The 18399-nt window shown below is 41.9% G+C and overlaps 1 protein-coding gene across 5 annotated transcripts; it reads right to left on the bottom strand.

Annotated features, from left to right (window-relative positions):
* Positions 1–431: 431 nt before the first annotated feature.
* Positions 432–13709, bottom strand: glyr1 (glyoxylate reductase 1 homolog (Arabidopsis)). Of its 5 annotated transcripts, none has more exons than XM_076032428.1 (16): positions 13592–13709; positions 12301–12337; positions 12116–12195; positions 11892–12030; positions 10473–10583; positions 9701–9787; positions 7967–8020; positions 7575–7625; positions 7269–7342; positions 6766–6865; positions 6530–6640; positions 6343–6444; positions 5394–5556; positions 4360–4539; positions 4097–4221; positions 432–2883 (listed from the first exon to the last, which is right to left on the bottom strand). In XM_076032428.1, the coding sequence occupies exons 1-16, from the start codon at positions 13627–13629 to the stop codon at positions 2809–2811; spliced, it is 1527 nt and encodes a 508-aa protein (XP_075888543.1). In that variant the 5' UTR covers positions 13630–13709; the 3' UTR covers positions 432–2808. The 5 variants fall into 5 exon arrangements, with proteins under 5 accessions (XP_075888543.1, XP_075888542.1, XP_075888544.1 ...); XM_076032427.1 differs by having other exon boundaries at positions 6530–6664; XM_076032429.1 differs by lacking the exon at positions 9701–9787 and having other exon boundaries at positions 6530–6664.
* Between the last annotated feature and the right edge of the window lie 4690 nt (positions 13710–18399).

The raw sequence follows: 18399 nt of genomic DNA on the forward strand, positions 1-18399 counted from the left end.
GCGAGAGGACGCTGCTTTCCACCGACAGCATGTCATCATTCGTCAAAGCTGAACGTTCGATGAAATAAATCACATGTACAGTAAATACTTCAAAAATAAAAAAAACACTTAAAATGGAATGTAACTGCATTGTTTCATAAATACAATTTGTATCCTATATTTCATCATCCACACACTTTACAGTAGCTAACAAGGCTGTCTAAAATGCTAAACAATTTAATGACATTAAAAATAACCCTAAACTTAACACTTCAAACGAATGGTATCTAAACTAAATTCTAAAGTTGAGAAAGTTAAAAGTTAAAAAGAAAAAACCCTGTAAACAAGCGTAAACAATAATTTATTCTTTTACCTGCTAAACTCTGATGGCTAACTTTTCATTTTGGTCATCGTCATTCTCTCACACACACACAGACAACACTTACACGGCATTAACCAGGAGAGTATTTATTAAACAGCACAAAAGTCTCATGTACACAAAATCATAAATATCCCCCGAAAACCAGTTAACAGCCTCCTTTTTCACTGACAGGCTCCAAAACATTGTCATCTCAGTGCCAGATTACATTAGCCACATATGATTGAACCATTTACACTTGAACAACTGAACGGTCTATGGTTATTAGGAGACAAAGATGTTAGAGAGAGTCGCTCTGTAGAGTCAAAAACAAAAGTAATTATTTCATTAACCCCAGTTACTATAGGTATAAAATAAACCTCACTGAACCTCATGCTATTTACATCTGTCTTCTAAAAATGTTTCTTTTTCTTTTTTTTTTTACACTAGTGCGTTCATGAGGGAGGGAGAAAACAAATGAAAAACCTTAAGGTGTGTTTGGCAAAAAAAAAAGGGAAATAATTGTTGAGTATATAATGAAACAGTGAAAATGTGGACCTTAAAACATAAACACTATGAGCGCTGCATGAATTTAAGAGCCCATGTTCCATACCTGGTGCTGTGTTAGCATCATACTGAACAGGGAGCAGTTTCGTTTGTTTTTTTTGAACAGCTGTTCGCTTGTCATGTGTTCCTTCTTTTGAACGTTTTTTTAAAAAATGCTGTATTTCTTTACTTACATCTTGACCCAACTTTAGAAAAAAAAAAAAAAACTCTAGAAGCCAAAATAAAATACACACATGACAGCATTGAGCACTTGGGTCAAATCCTTCCATCCAGTCTTCTCCCGATCAACACTGCCGTGTCAGATTCATCCTTCATCCCACTCATGTTTTACTGCAAAGCCAATTCAACAAAATCCACATTGACCTTAAAATAAAATTCGCCAACATGCAGTTTTATGCCACAATGGAGGAGAGCCCAGCACAAAATGCAAATCCATTGAATTTTTATTTTTATTTTTATTTTTTAACAATTAACCAGTATGACGTCATCATGAGAAGTGCTCGGCCTCCATTTGTCAAACAGATGTGATAACGGCAGAAACAGTGGACGATGCAAGATGACGACGGAACAGATGGATTGTTCTGGATGGTGAATTCATATATTCATATAGATATTTTCAGGCCAACTTGTTTGTTCGGGCTGACGTCTAAATAATTTAGAAGGAACCAGGGACTTTGAAGATTTTGAATATAATAGTTCTGAATGCATGTTAACATATAGTTTAGGGCCCAAGCGGTCAAACTTTAATACATTTCTGCTCCCGTTTTATTTTTTTATTTTTTTAGTTACAAATCTTTGCAACAACTGCAACCATTACAGACACAACTAAACTTCAAATAAAATTTGATTGGAGAAGCAACTATTGACCTCGGGGCTTTTAACGCCACCAGTTAAAAAGAAATGCAACACACAAAAACACGGACTTTCTGAAAGAGAATCTTTAAAAGAAAGAAGAAAATAAAATTAAAGCAGGAAATGGCGAGTGTTCCAAACACTAAAGGGTTGAAATCATGACAACCTAGATAAGAAATACTAGTACTGCATGTTGGAGGTCTTAACTCATCCGCGACTCCTCGACCTGTCAAAAACAAAGATCATGAAACAACAACATAAAAGCATCGATCATCTCGTCAAATAGAGAAGCGAGCCACGGCCCAACGGCACTCTGGCAACCTCGAGAGAAACATAAATAAATACATCTATCAATGACTTCTTCAGGGGAGGGGCTTATAATATTAAGGCAATGCAGTGGCATGTTTGTGGTTTATTCTCACGGAATCCTGGACGTTGAAAAAAGAAAAGCAAAAAAAAAAAAGGGAAAAAAAATCACACTTAATTAAATAAACTCATTTGCGCAAGAACGAAGAAAAACAAAACAAGTTTTGGGGTTTATGCGTCTGCAAGACACGACAGCGAACGGCCCAGTTTAAACTGGACGCGTTGTCTTCCCAGTGGCGCCAAACACCCAACATCACCTCTAGATTTGAATAGAAGAGAGAAAAAAAAAATAATAATATTAAGAAAAAAACAAAACAAAAAACCACCAGTCAAGAGACCAAGACACACCGTCCACGGCGCACTGCAGCAGAGCAGCAGGTCAGGCCTTCCTTCTGGGAGCACTTCCAGCTCGCTCTCCTCCAGTACAGTCAGTGCAATGCTCCAGGTTGATTCAGGGTAAGGTGGGGGTGGGGGAGGTGGGTTGGGGGAAGCTAAACGTGCGGGCGGGTGGCATAGCTGACGCTTGGGGCAAAAGTGAAACGAAAGTAGCTAGAATTTAAAAGAATTAAAAAGAATTCGTACAAGGTGAGGGGAGGTGGGAGGGTGGGGAGTTGTCGTGAGGGGATTTTAGACGGTGTGGTCCGGACGACGGGGTGGCGAGGGGGAGGGGGGTGTCACATCTCGCTCTAATGAATGTAGGCTCTGTAGACGGCAGAAATGTCATTGTCTGACTGGTCCAGTGCTTTAGCCCTCTTGTAAACCTGCACAGGAGAAAAATAAAAAATAAAAAAATAAAAAAATAAATTGCAATTCATTCATTAATTTTTTTTTCACACTGTCACCTTCAACTAGAGGTGTCAAACTCAAATACACAGTGGGGCCGAAATGCAAAAGTTGGGTAAAGTCGCAAGGCCAACGTTGATATTTATTGAAAACAAATCTTCCTTCTTATACGGACCCAAGTGTGTTTAACTTCAACCTGAATATGGAACAAGCAAAGCTTAAAACTAGACAACTACTAACTTCATATTGCACACATGCAATCGAATTTCAATAATAAAAAAAAAAAAGACAAACTGAAATCAATAAAATGAAAATAATAATTGTATGCAACTTTTTCATTTGCAGCCTTCTGATTTTCAATTTCAACAGTAACCTTAATCCCACGGGCTGCTAATGCATTTAGAAATAACAGCAGTAATAATATCCTTCGATGAACGCGCTAACATTTAAGCCAATGCCTTGCAGCAGCAAGACAAAGTGCATCAAGGAAACGTTTATTATAGTCTGTTACAGTAAGTAGTTTGCCAACATGAGGTCAGCATGATGTCACGGGTTGAGGTAACCTTGTTTGAATTCACGGTAAAACAACGTCTATTCCGTTGGACACTTTTTCGTTCTGAGGGTTGAGCATGACATTCACACCAAATGAATCCCCCAAAATGTCCCCAGGATTTAGCTCGGAATTACAGAAAATGGCGCAAAAACGAAAAACTACGCGTATCGTGCGAGTGCTAGTACCATTGCATCAAACAGTCTAAACCAGGCGAGGGCAAACTTTCTGACTGGTGGGGCCACAGTGGGTTATAAAATGTGACCGAGGCCGGGCCGCATATGGTCCCCGGGCCGTAGTTTGCCCGTGCCTGGTGTAAACGGTTAAAAGTGTAAAGCAGAGTTTAAAAAGCAGCAGCAACGCGACAACATGGCTTCATGGCCAAGGGGGATAAGCGCTCCTCTGATTGGTCAAAATCTCTGCCAAACGCTTGACTGCACAAAAACATGCATTTACAACATGTATTTACAGCAACCACACCAAAAGGTCGGGTCAGACGGTGACCTGGATGATAAACATAGCTAGCGGTCGAGACAGAGTTCCAATTAGGGGCTTTGAGGAGCCGCGCGAGCACCAGAAACTAGAATATTTCTAGAGAGAGTTATTAAATTGAATTAAAAACTGCAAACTTCTTGTCGTACCTCGTTGGCGGCGGCAGCCATCGGGGTCGGATGATTTGCCATGTCGCCCATGGAGATGGCTAGCCTCAAGTCCTTCTGAATATGTTTCAAATAGTAGTCTGGCTTAAAGTTGCCCTGTAGAATGTCTGAAAGAGACCAACACAGTCGTTCAAATAAAGAATGGTGCTTTCCTAGATTCATTCAAAGACGCCAGCTCGTCTTTACGACGGCTCAATAAACAGCGATTAACAGTAAAACTGCACATATGTTCGAAAAAGACTTACTTTGGCATTTCTGGTCCACGAAGGTGCTGGCCATCTGGCCCTGGCACAGGATGTCCAGGAAGGTCTGCTGGGACTGACCGGTGGCCTGGGCCAGGGTCAGGCCCTCGGCGATGGTGGCCATGAAGCTGCCCTGAACCATGTTGAGGATCAGCATCATCCGCGCGGCATTGCCTGCTTCACCTGAATGGACAAAAAAACAAAGTAGAAGACGTGTCAGATTCACATGTTTTTTATTGTTATTACAGTGCTATTACAGTGTTATTACAGTGTTATTACAGTGATTTTTTTTATATAAAAATGAAAGCTAAATTTAACAACGCAATCATTTCACCAAGTGAAATCTGTGGACATTATCTTTTTCAAAACTAGTCATCGAATCAGACCTCACAATAGTTTTCATTTCCCTCATTTTAAAATTACAGTGCATCGGCTGTAATTCCTCAACTCATAAGAGATGAAGATCGAAGATTTGAAATCATTTTGTGCAATAGCTCAATTTATGATGCTTTACAGCTTCAGGAAAAATGACATACTAATGCACAGTATCTCTCATTGCGAGAAAGAAATAGCTGATACTTAATTTAAGACACACATCCCGACATCAACAGTGAACATTCGGACAAAGACCACCATATATTCTGGTCTGCACACTGAAAGACTAAGAGACCAAAGAAGGAAATTGATTAAAAACAGGTTAGTTTAGTCTTTCATAGACAAAACAGAACACAAACACCGCCGTCATTTAATGCTTCCGTGCAGCCAACGCTAATGTTTTGACCTGCAACACCGCCGTGATGGGACAAGCTGACCTCAACATTTGTCAGAACAAAACTTTGCGTCATGTTGTGTTAGACAAGACATTTGATTTGTTTCTTTCAAAATCCCAGCTTTGTTCAATTGCGTCTGCACTTTGCAAATAAACAAAGGACTTCTTTTCGCTTCTCACAACCTGGAATGGCTTCAACGTCCCTGCGGTTGCCACCGTGACCTCGCACCTGACCTGCGAGTGCCAGACCCGGGTTCAAACTACATACCAAGGAAGAAGGAGGTCTTGCCCATGGCCTGGAAGCAGCTGCTGCAGTCCTCGTATACCGTTCTGTCGCCGGCTGCCAGGATGACCAACATCCCGTCGTTGGAGATCTGCTGGCTTCCTGCCACCGGAGCTTCCAGGAAACGTCCACCCCGGGATTTGATTTCCTGACGACGAAAGACTCCATGAGCATCTTTTCGGCGGACAGGCAGGACGCGAGCCATTTTGGCTTGGCGACGTCCAGCAGGGCTGGGCAAGTAAACCGATTTTAAATTGAAATTGTTTTTTTTAGCCAAGCCAGAGTGGGAACAGTGTGTGGCTTTGCGGACTGTACGTGAGGACAAAATATCGGTGTTTGGGATCAACTCGCTACTACGCTAACTAGCTACCTTTGTTTACTTGTATCTGTAGTTGTCCTAGCTACAGCAGATGTTAAAACCAGGAAGTGATTCCGTATGCTGCCCTGGCCACGACCTGTTCGAGAAACGTCACGTAACTCGGTCGCGCTTTGAATGATGTGTCATAGTCTAATGTCGCACGTGCTCACTGAGTATCGAAGAGGAAAAAAATATATATATCACGCCCCCTTTCCACATTTGTCCTCAATAATTACAGTAATAATTAAAAACATATATAAGAAAATCAGTATAAGTCTTCCATTTACTGGAAATTTGATTGCTAAATAAATTATGAATGCACTTCACGGTAGGTTGACTTTTAAGCAGGATTACGAATAGCTGTGTGCAGACGCTCAGGCTAACCGAGAGATCCTATCTTTCCTTTTGAAAAGACTTAAAACCAGCAATAGACTTCTTCTGGTACCAAGAAAATTGAAATCGAAAATCGAGTTTCCAGAGAAAAAAAATAAAAAAATAAAAAAACTGGGATTTTATTTTTGTCCAAAATCACCCCCAGCCCCAACGTCCGCATGTGCAGAGTTCGTCGGCGCCAACCTGTGAGAGTTCTGTGATGGTTTCTGGGTCGACGGTCGACATCTCCACGTAGCATTTGCCGGGCCGGATGCCCTGGAGCACGCCGCTGGGTCCCAGCACCAGCTGCACAAGAGGAAATATTTCAATTCCCTCCGACATCTTGTGTAATTATCACCCTCAAGGGATTGAGGCTAGTTGGTATACTCACATCTCTGGCAGCCTTGGGGTCCGACACGCATGAGAACGTTATATCGCACATTGACACCACCTCGGCGGGGGTCCGGCCTAATCTGGCGCCCTCCTGGATGAACAGGTCACACTGGCGAGCAGAGGGAGGTTGTGACTGTTTAGTCAATCGATCAATCAATCAAGTCACTAGGGGCAATTTAACATTGATCTCAATGCGAATGAGAGGGTTTGGCGGTGACGCGTGGAACTTCGTACCTTTTCTGCCGTGCGGTTCCACACTGTGACAACATGGCCCATTTTCAATAGGTTGGAGACTATCCCGCTACCCATCAGCCCAAGACCAAGGAACCCTATCCTGGATGGAAATTAAAGAGATGAGCAGTTAAAATAACAGCAAGCCAATGCAGAGAACACAAAAGAGACCCGTTTGTTGTTTCCGTCTGGTCCAAACTAAAAATTGAGGAAACACCGAATTATCGGCTCTAAAGCGCACGTGTGAAGCGGTTACAGTGGAAGTTGAGACATAGGCTGCGTTCAGACTGCAGGCAAATCAGATTCAAATCAGATTCCTTCTCAAATCCGATTTCTAGGGCTGACTGTCCACACTGTTTTTTTAGCAAGTGTCCAAACGGGATGTGGCTCTGTTCAGACTGGGCCACATTACTGACCCATCTGACAGGTTGGCGCATGTTCAGACTGCCAGGATTTGGCTGGCAGTCTGAACATGCCTATATCGTCCCCATAGCATGTGCAATAACCTTTTATCTGTGGGTGTGATGCTGCCGTTGATGGCTGTGCTGTCTGCTGCCTGGATAGATGTCGATCCTGAGTCCTGCATAAACAAATGGAAGAGTCAATGTATGATTCTGTGCTTGACTTGGTTACTTTAGCCATCTGTCGTCTTATAAGCAATTTATGAATCTAAGCTTTTTTTTTTTTTTTTAATTATTATTATTATTATTATCAAAAATCTATCCATACACACACAACGCACTTAGAGAAACTCACATGAGGGTCAGTAATGTTTCCCCCCCCACTTTGAATCTTAATTTGGGTAAACGTACCTCTTCCACAATCTTCAGCCGCTTGCTAATTGGTTCCATTGATGAAGCTGGCTGTAAGCGGGTAAAAAAAACCAAGACGGAAACAGTAAAAACCAAGAAACTAACACTGGTGAGTAAGCGTCAACAACTTATCTGTAACAACTATGTAGTAAGTATGTAGTAACAAGTATCAATTCTAAAATCTACCCAGTTTATATATAGCTGGAGGATTCACACGCACGCACGCACATCAATGTCTCTGTGCTACAGGCACTTGCACTTCTAGAAAATCGTGAGTGATGTGTGAGAACGCCGTTTGCGTTTCCTCCCGAGCCCCGGACACAGGCTAGGCATGCTATTGAAACATGGACGTGTAGCTGTCGCAGACACGCAGCAGCATTCTTCCTCTTTACCTTCTCAGACTGGCTGAGCAGGAAGTGATGGAACTGTGGGTCATCCTTCACAGGCTGTGACAGAGAGACAGTATACGACACCGTTAACATTTGCTGCAACCAGACCGGCAGGGACAGTGCGTGCAGGGGTGGGGGGTGGGGGTGGTGGGCGGGAAAACAATGCAGCTGACACAGCGAGGCTCCCATCGCAAAGGCGAAAAGTTTCAGGGCAGCTCCACCCGTCACGTTAGAATTGGAAACCAATCTGGCAGTTGCAATCCAAAGTCCTCATTTTCACAGCGATGGTTTGCGTTGAGTCGTTTTAGTCGCACTATTAACAGTGAGAGCCAGTATGTGTTCAACTGCTTGGTGAACAATTTAGGTGGGAACACACATCCAAGCACAGCAAGAAGAGGTACACAGAGGGCAAAGATTGAACCCGGTGACTGAGCAGCGAGGCTTCTCTACACGTGTTCTACGCTCGTCCTGCAGCATCCTCCTGCCATACATTGAAAAAAATGAATGTCGTATTGAGGCAAACGTGCGTATTGTCTTCTACGCCAAGACAGACTCGACGCCCAAGTTTCGGGGCCAACACAACTCCAGTCATCGTTGGTGAAAACTGGTGATTCGGTGCTCCGTTTGCAGCTCACAGCTGACAGCTTTTTGCTGTTTTTGAAGAAACGGACGCTTTTGCCGCCACTTCCAAATCTGGGGAAGCAAGTCAAGAACCAGTGTCCTCTGTGACCCCCCCCCCCCTCCCCCCGACCCCGCCCAATCATCTCCGGGTAGTAGGAAGGAGCGAAATCACTGAGTTTACCGAACCTAAGCGGGTTGAACTCACAGTACCCGGCTCCGGAACGGCTGAACGACTTCAACCGCCAACTCCGAGTGTGCTCGCCTTAAGTTGAGCGCGTGCACCGCGAGGGCACAAAGCCCACATTAACAGAGCCCCCCCGATAGTACCAGTCACCGAGAGGAAGACGCATGCTTTTCATACACTGCACGCAGTGAGCTGGAACATACCGTCATGAATTCTTTGTTTGTTGAGAAACTCACAAGCCCGTTAGATTTTCACTCGACAGCCAATTTGCAGTTGGAAAACATTAATGCTTGATGAGCGCATTGGTTCATAGTTGCTGAATAGTCTGTTGTCACGACGCATAAGTTTCATGTCATTACAGCGGGACGAGCGGAGAGTAAAATAAAATAAATCAAGCGTAAGCACCAAACTGTCGCTTGCTTCCATTGGCATTTCGCCGAACGCATGCCACCGACCGAGGATACATTGCATTGGGACGGAGATATACTGCAATGTTACGGGGGATCTGAGGCAGAATCCTTCATTTTGGCGGGCAAAAATACGTGTACATTTCACAACTTTGCTTTATGTACGCAAGCGATTCCAAAAGGCATGCACGGCAAACAGTGGTCATCAAGCCCGGCCTTGAGGAAGCGGCTGGCTCGAGCCACTTCTGAGGTGCTGGTGAGAAGGCAGGAGGTGCGAGGATCGACCTCTTCCAAACCAAACTGCGAAGCCTCTACAAGTGTTGTGACCGCATCAACCGAAAGAGACAACGAGGTGCAGTAAAACCCAGAGTGCGCACCAGAACAGGTCAGAAGGGGGAAAGGTCTGCAGTTGCTGGTGATTGAAGCCAGAAGGTTAAGGTAAGACAGGGAAATTAAACAGCAAAAGCAAGGCAGGGCAGGGCAGGGCAGGGCAGGCTTGGTGGGAGGGGAGGCAGGTTCACCTACACTGCTTTCCCATTTGAAGGCATCCGAGCCAGGTCCAGACCCGAGCCTCTCAATAGTGGACGGCTCGGGGTCGGAGTCAGTTAAGTCCTTGAGGAGGAGAGAGACACATGTTGACCTAAATTGAGTCGTTGGGGTCCTTTCGACGCTTTGGCCTGGGAGGAGTTCCATGGGACACACGGTTCTGTGGACTTTCAATGTGCTGGCACAGTGAGTACTGCATGTTCTGACACGCACGCACCTAGTGTTTGTACTGATTGACTGGTTGCCGTCGTGTTAGTTCACGAGTTGGGACATTTTAGTTGGGACATTTTTTTTTATTTATCAGTTTTAGTTTTGATTTGTGGAGAGCAGTTTGATAGAATAAACTCTCTTTAGTCGTAAGTGCAAATTATGAATGAATGCGAATTATTTAACTAAAATAAAATGTATAAAAAAAATTGTTTTATTCATTGTATTTATTTTTTTCAAGTAATGTTTAAGTATTGTCCGCACTTTATGTATTGTTGCAACTGGTAAAGGAAACGTATCGTCACACTGTTTTTTTTTTTTTTTAACTTTCCTAAAAATAAAACCTTAGTTCATTGCTGCCAGGGTCAGCGGGAGATTGTAGAGTCCAAGTATGAACTTTTTTTTGTTCTTCCACGTTTCGTTCACACCTTTCCACGTAGAACAAAAACGGGAGTGAGAAATTCACTGCACTACGGAGAGGATGACAAGGTGGCCCTTCCATCGAGTCAAGCCACGTTCGAGCAACGCCTACCATACTACTGACCTTCTCAGAGGGGTCCTTCAGGGCACTGAGATCTTCATCATCTTCCTCTAGAATCTTCAACGGCTTGCTGGGGCCTTTCTTTCCTTTCGAGTCACTTTTGCTGTCCGAGTTCTGTCAGGAGAAACGAAAATTATGATTATTTAGTGTGGTTCCCAGCTGTCCGACACCTGGTAGAAAAAAAAAGGACGAATGGTTCCTGGAAGAAGCAGGTCCTGCACGTTACAGAAGGGACAACTGACCGCTCAAATGTTGACTGTGCTTTTTCCGGTGGACAGATGGCCTCCCAAGAGACCACATGCTCCCTGGGAAAACATTTCTTGTGACTCGACACATCGAGCCTTTCTTGCTGGAGAGAACAGGGCCCCACTGAATTATCTTTGTTTTGATGTGATCAGACTAAGCCCTGGAGAAAACCCCAAATATTGTTTTGGCTTTGGAGGTCTTAGAGGGGCACAAAAACAGGTCTGCGACATAACTCAACCCATCACCGTACAAAGTCAGTCGAACTTGGAGCGTATGACTGAATGCCGTTTCCAAAGCCTTTTTTTGTCGGTTAATAACCTGTTTTGATGGCACTAGCTCATCCACTGGCAGGAGTACGACTGTCATTTTTCAGTTCATTTCCCCACCAGGGGTCATCAAATTCATTCATTCACATTTCAGACGTTTTCATTGAGGATTTGTTTGGTTTTTTTTGGACAGTTTCACATGCCACAAACTGCGGCTTTTACCGTTTATTTCACCGATATGTAGTTTCAACTTTTGGTCAACCTCAACCTCATTATTAAAATGAGCTCATTTGTGATTGGTAGGTTACTTCTTTGTTTTAAGGACGCTTCTTGGAAATAAATAACGTTGCAAAGACTGTTTCATTCTCTTTTAAATTACACTAGTAATTCAAATAAACAGGCCATACGTTGTCGAGAGAGAGAAAGACAGAGGGGGAGAGAGAGAGAGAGAGAGAGAGAGAGAGAGAGAGAGAGAGAGAGAGAGAGAGAGAGAGAGAGAGAAGGGTTGTTATCCTGGAAAACTTCACAACTGCCGGTGGCAGCCGAATCTTTTCTCTGACAACTAGCACGCCATCCTCTCCACACTTTGAGCCCACGATCCAGCGGTCCAGGTGCCGATTGTCAGCACTTGGGGTTCTAAAAGCTCAACGTTAAAGTCACCAGCAACTGCAAAATAAGCAGCCTGCTATTGGCAAGGAAGAGATGGCACACAAACGTGCCACCATCTACAAAGGGAGAATAAACTAGCTTTCCAACTGTATAAGATTCCTTGCTGAGAAATAGTAGCACAACAAACACTATGTTCTGAATACATTTTTTTCTTCACTTTTATGCCGAGTTTCTAAATTTGAGTCGATCAAAAAATATATTGTGTGCTGAAGTATTGAGTGCTCCTCCCTCCCTACCTCACCTGCTCTTTTCCCTTGGCTTTCTTTAAGTAGTCTTCAACAGAATCAACTGCCTGCTGGAAGCGTTTTCCTTTATTTATCTTGATCATCTCCTCCTTGTGGGCATGGTAGGGCTTCAGCTGTTCTACTTTGATCCAGGCACTAGACAGCAAACACAGAAACTCAGTCATTATGAATTTTGTAACTGTGAAAATGCAACAACAGGTTCCTTACTATTTGCACTTACTGGTCTTCAGTTCCAAAGAATTTCACAAAATGGCATTTTTTGCCCCTGGGCTTTTTCAGGTCCTTGGGAGGACTTACTACCTGGAAGAAAACACACGCAAAAATGCCCAATATTAACGCAAGAGTTGCAATGTAAATGGTCACAGTCAACTTTCAATGAGGAGGACATTGGCACCATTTACTCACCTTCCCCGGCCATGGTGGGTAGCGACCAAGCTTCCCCCTGAAAGACACGCATTGCATGTGACACCGCAGATGGGACACACAACACAAATATTCTTCAGTCTCAAGTCAAGAACCACGTTCAGACTTTCATTGAAGTTGTAAAAAAAAACAACAACAAACAAAATGAAAGTGCTTATGCTATAGAAATTATTCAGAGTGCACACTGTGCATCGCGTAAAAACAAAACAAGCAGCAACACAATGTAGCAATAGCACTGTGGTAGGTCATGTGGCGAGCCAATCATTTTATTTATTGCCAAGCAGGAGAAATAATATGGACTCTGTCAACTGATATAAAAAGACGAACAAAATGATAAAAGAAGCATTTTTTACCCCACACTTTTTTTTTTTAGATTAATGCTCATTAAATCGTTATTCAGAAACGATTCCGGTTCGGGCAACTTTTGAGAGCCGTTAAGACAATTAAGATGACTGCATTGTATGAGCAGCCATATTTTGAAACAGATTGTGACAACGACGCCATATATATATAGAGAGAGGACAAGTTTCAATTCTGCTTAGACGTTTCAAATGCCTGAGTTTCAAATAAAGGTTCTGTTTGTGCACGACACGAATTCAGAACGTAAGTTCACCGTTTAAACAAACGGATACAACTAGGCGACATGTGGCGACTGTTGTGTCGATATACTGGAAACAGATTATTTTTGGAGCCTTGCCATAACGTCAGATTAATGTTTTAGGTAAACTCTGTGAAAATACCGCAAATATAGCGGTTTAGTCTGTTTACATATACATATATAGCAGTAAAATCAGTGAACACGGAAGCCGAGAGTATGCGACGCTTACGAGGAACGTTAGGCTACTCAAACATACGCTAATCAACGGTGCAACACAACTCCATACAGACGACAGCAATTCTTAAACGTTGGGGGATTAAACGAGTGGCGTTCGTCTTGGTGGGCAGGCAAATTTAATTTGGAGTTCAACAAAACGTGTTTTGATGAGGAGAAAACTCCACTCGTTACAGTCGAGATCCAATTGACGTAGTTAGCTTGTCAGTTAGCTATCGGCTAACCCAACGACGAACTGCTGCCTGAGTCAGCTCGGCTAGCAATTTGTTTGGGTTGAGCATTAACTAGCTTCAGGACTTCGGCGGCTTTACGCAATGCGTGTCTGACACCAGCACTAAAAGTTAACGTGAAACTAACCCAACTAACGAGATCGTTTTTCGGGAAACACGGCGACGTAAAGCACAAGTTAGGTCATTTGGCGACACTTAAATGTTTTCTCACCACACTAGGTCCCCGATTCGCAGATGCACCGTCGCCATCTTACAACTTTAATAAAACGTCGCACTGAATCACTAGGAAAGACAACACACACCCACAAATCACGAGAAGAAGCCCGTCCCCTCCCTATGTAACATCCGCTACTATGTATGTCACATTTAAACTGATTAATAGAAATTTAGTTTGAACGGTACACTCCCATTTAATGCTGAAAATCACTTAGCTTCTGTTATATTCAAGTTTTTTTTTTTTTTTTTTTTTTTTTTAAGTGTAAGTAATTTAAGTGTATGTGTGATATTGCTAAGTTAAATTAAAAATGGATAAGTAAAATGTTAATATTCATATGAATACTAATGTATTATATTCATATGAATATATAATATTAAAAATATTTTCGTTAAACCTGACAATTATATGAAATAATAAAATATACCTTTCATGTCATTTTAAGCAGTGATACGTAATTCTTCGTAACACAACGTAACACACACACACACACACACACACACACACACACACACACACACACACACACACACACACACACACACACATTTGAATAATTTGAATTTATCAACTGCAACCATTTCACATATTTACCACTTCTGTACTTTGAAAGTACAATACAAATTTGTCTTCTTTCTGTACTGCCATTTATAGGGTACGTGTCACTTAACTGTCTAGGCCTGGTACTAATTCAATGCACCATCTATTTACATAAGATGAACAAATACTGGGCCCGGACCTGAGACTGTGTGGAGTTTGCATGTTCTCCCCGTGTCTGCGTGGATTCTCTCCGGGTTCTCCGGCTTCCTCCCACACTCCAAAAACATGCATGTGAGGTCAATTGAACACTCTAAATTGTCCGTAGGTGTGCATGTGAGTGTGAATGGTTGTGTTTCTATGTGGCCCTGCGATGAACTGGCGACTTGTCCAGGGTGTCACCCTGCCTTCGCCCTAACACAGCTGGGATAGGCTCCAGCAGACCCCTGTGACCCTGAATAGGAAGGAAGCGGGTATAGAAGATGAATGAATGAATGAATGAATGTACAGCTACTGTATAATGTATATTTGAACACACAATAATCTTGCCCCAAATGCCTGGTCTCTACCACTAGGGGACGCTAAAGGCCAGTTTTACTGAGGGGGCCGGGCTGAGGCCAGGGTTTTTGTCAGACCGAAAAAAGGCAAAAAAGACAAAAAATTTGAAATCTTTTTTGATTTATTTTTATTTTCATGAAACTAGTGTTTAACCATTGTAACCAAAGTGAATGGTTCAAAATGTCATATTTAAGACACAAATATAATAACACTATCTACAAATATTGGCTGCCCTAATATTGCAGCCACTACATTCTGCGGTTTTGATGATTTCTGGCAAAACGATCAACAAATTACTCAAGACTCAATGTCTTTTCCCTACTAGAATCAATGCTCAGTGGACCCAGATTGTTTAATCTCTCGTCATTCATGGTATGTCTGAGGTATGTTTTCGCAAGCTTTAACGTAGAAAAACTCAATTCACAAGAAGCAGTAGTCACTGGGTTTCGCAACTGCTATTTTTACAGAGTCTGTAGAGCTCAAAAACACTTCTACTCTGCTTGTTTCTCAGTCTCAGCTTCTTCACTCTCAGGATCTTCACCCAGGCGCTCTCAACACCATCATCTCATTTATTTTCACCACAATTATATGTTCTCAATTGTTTTTAAATCTATGTTTTTTTTTATGTGTCAATAAACAAGTTGAGAAAGTTGTCTCTGGTACATGAGACTTTTAATCCCTTTTAAATGTAATATATGGTTTTTATACAGTTTTCTGTGATTTTTTTTTCTTCTTACTTGTTGCAGATTCGTGAGCGACGCGTTGCGAAACAAAATCGAGACTGTGCGAAAAACAAAGCAAGAGTCGCGCGTATGTCGCGACCTGGAGGAGGGATATTGAATTACATAGATGTATGAGTGTGACGTCAGTATTTAATACACAAAGTGCAGACTGGTGTCACAGACTAAATAACCAGCTGCTGATGTGTCTCATTAATGGCAAAGGCACTTTAAGAAACACAACACTAAAAATACATCAGTCCAAAAACTTGTAGGCTTTTTTGAGGAAAACAAAGCATCTCTGTTTATTATTTCATTGGCAGAATGTGTTTCTTACATGTTTTTCACTATGTTGACGCACACGCTGGGAGATCTTGTGGAATTGGCATCATGTGCGCGCACGCGTTTGTCTGCGTGTGTGTGTGTGTGTGTGTGTGTGTGTGCTTGTGCTGGAGGCGTTCACGAACCGGATACCAATGATGTGGCAATATTAACCTCTCTACATGTCTCTGTGGCTACATTAGCACTGAGTGCTTTCTCAGTCAGTGATCACATTAGAAATCACCTTTACATTGCTTTGCCCAAGTAATATTTCCAAGTGCAGAGGTCACACATAAAACCTTTATAGAACAAACAAGCCAGGAGCATCTCAGTATCAAATAAAGTACTCACTGCATTACAACGTCACATCATATACTCTGCTTTTGAACTGCAATATGTATGCTATTATGTAGAAGTCTGGTGCAACAGCTGCAAATTTATTGCATTCATTGAGTAGTTTTTTTTGTTTGTTTTTTTTTTTCAAAAAGAGCACAAATAATAATTCACATGGTTATCACGATCACAAAAACAATAGGACACAAATCATTTTTAAATTATTAGACACAAGACGAACCGAGGCAAGAATAATGTACAGCCAAAAAATAAGAGTTTCCATCAGATCTGTTACATGATAAGGGTAAAGCTGATGCAATATATAACCTATGTATGTATGTATGTATGTATGTATGTATGTGTGACCTCTTCTATTATGTCCTGCTTGCTGTTTTACAAAGACTCACACAAGTCAGGTGTGGAGGAGCAGAGTGTGGGTTTATTCTGTTTCATAGAATTCCTCTGCACTGAGGTAGTGATCGTATAGTGGTTTTCTTTTTACAATACAAACAATGCTAAAAAAATAAAATACATTTCCCTTTGAAACAAAATATAAAATATATATATATAAAAATACAAAAAAATACATTCAGCACTTTAAATAATAGCTGTATAACATTTACTCTCTAAAGCTCCATTTTTATGCACTGCAAAACCATGAATTAATATTCTTCAAGTCACACACAACTTACCTGTAACAGAATGGGACACAAACCATATCTCGCTCAGTCAAACTCCGTGCTCTGTATGAGAGCTTTGCGCACAGCACGTGTGCTGCTAACTAACATGCTAATCGTTTTTAATAATAAAAAAATAAAAACGAACTTTGCTAAAAATTTTAATGAACGACACCAGCGCACATTTAGCCACTCAAACATGGTTACATGAGGCATAGTTCGACGTATTTTATTAATTTGTGTCTCAGCAGGGAGTAGACCGTCTCACCTGTTTCATAGGCTTCCTCTGTACTGAGGATCGCCCAGAATGAAAAACGCTAACTTCAAAATAAAATACATCAAGTACAAAACGAAATAAAAATAAAATATAAAGAGTCATGGCTGTGCCCCAACCAAGTTTAACATAATTGAACTAAAACAATTAAATAACATACATACATTCATACATACATACGTACGTACGTGTGTGTGTATGTATGTATTATGATGTGTGTGTGTGTGTGTGTCCCGTTTTTTGGGATTATTATTTGAACATCCCCAAACTGCATCATGCCACTGTTTTCCTGCAACACACTTGAATTAGTTTATTTCTTCGTCTTGTCATGGGCCAACAATGACTTTTGGAGCCCAAAACTCTGAAGAGTGATCTTGCAAAATGCAGTGACAAAACCAAAGATGGTTCTAAACAAATGGCTCTTCTCTTGCATTTAAGTGACAATGCCTATAAGCGAGGCATTAATGATGTGGACGACAAAAGTGATGATTCCAGCCTAATTTAGCTCTTAGTAAGGTTTGGTCAATCTGGTCCTAGGTTTAAAATGTGATATCCTGAGATGGTGCTTTGCCATACATAGTCATTAGTATTTTGGTGACGCAGGTATGATCTATTTTTTACTTTTGCAAGAAAAACATATTTCCAACGTTACTGTTGAAAAAAATATATATTCGCACAAAGAAGAGGAATTTTGCATTTATAAAAATCAAACATTTGTTCACGCTGTACTCATCTTTAAATGAGAACATTTTGAGGTTAAGAGGCTTTTTGAAATAGAGGGAAAATATCTTTAAGGATCTTTTACAGAGCCGGCTACTTCAGCATTGAGAGATATGACATGACATGACTCGGCTGACCTACATAGATAAATCTTCGACACCCCAGTTTTAAGTAAGACTTCTTTTTCTGGATACCAGATTCATTGAATCAGATTAAAACATTATTTACATCCAAGACATTGTCACAGTCACTCCTCTGTATTTGTGAAGAGTGTGACTGAGGGAACTGAGGGAACCCGAAAGCTGTGAGAAGAAGAGGAAAATGTGGTCGCTAACCCACGGACGACGACTGCAGGTCCTGGTCACTGTTGACCTCTGACTGGTAACGAGTAATCTCGTCTTGTTCACCATTGAGCGCAGTGTCTTCCACCGAGCCCTGCAGACAAACAGAGGAGAAGGGCCACTAAATACACACAATCCAAATGTTCTCACTGTGTCTGCGTGGGTTCTCTCCGGGTTCTCCGGCTTCCTCCCACACTCCAAAAACATGCATGTGAGGTCAACTGAACACTCTAAATTGTCCGTAGGTGTGCATGCGAGTGTGAATGGTTGTTTGTTTCTATGTGGCCCTGCGATGAACTGGCGACTTGTCCAGGGTGTCCCCTGC

This window comes from Nelusetta ayraudi, unplaced genomic scaffold, assembly GCF_046127955.1.
Source record: "Nelusetta ayraudi isolate G7.1 ecotype Tasmania unplaced genomic scaffold, CSIRO-AGI_Nayr_v1 ptg000034l, whole genome shotgun sequence".
In the NCBI taxonomy this organism is placed as follows: Eukaryota; Metazoa; Chordata; class Actinopteri; order Tetraodontiformes; family Monacanthidae; genus Nelusetta; species Nelusetta ayraudi.

Bases quoted from the DNA above. Each gene is read 5' to 3' on its own strand.
- glyr1 (XM_076032427.1), bottom strand. From the start codon at position 13,629: ATGGCGACGGTGCATCTGCGAATCGGGGACCTAGTGTG. The intron at 9,788-10,472 runs GTCAGTAGTATG...CTCCTCCTCAAG, and splicing joins TGAAGGACCCCTCTGAGAAG to GACTTAACTGACTCCGACCC. The intron at 8,021-9,700 runs GTAGGTGAACCT...TCTCTGTCACAG, and splicing joins CCTTCAAATGGGAAAGCAGT to CCTGTGAAGGATGACCCACA.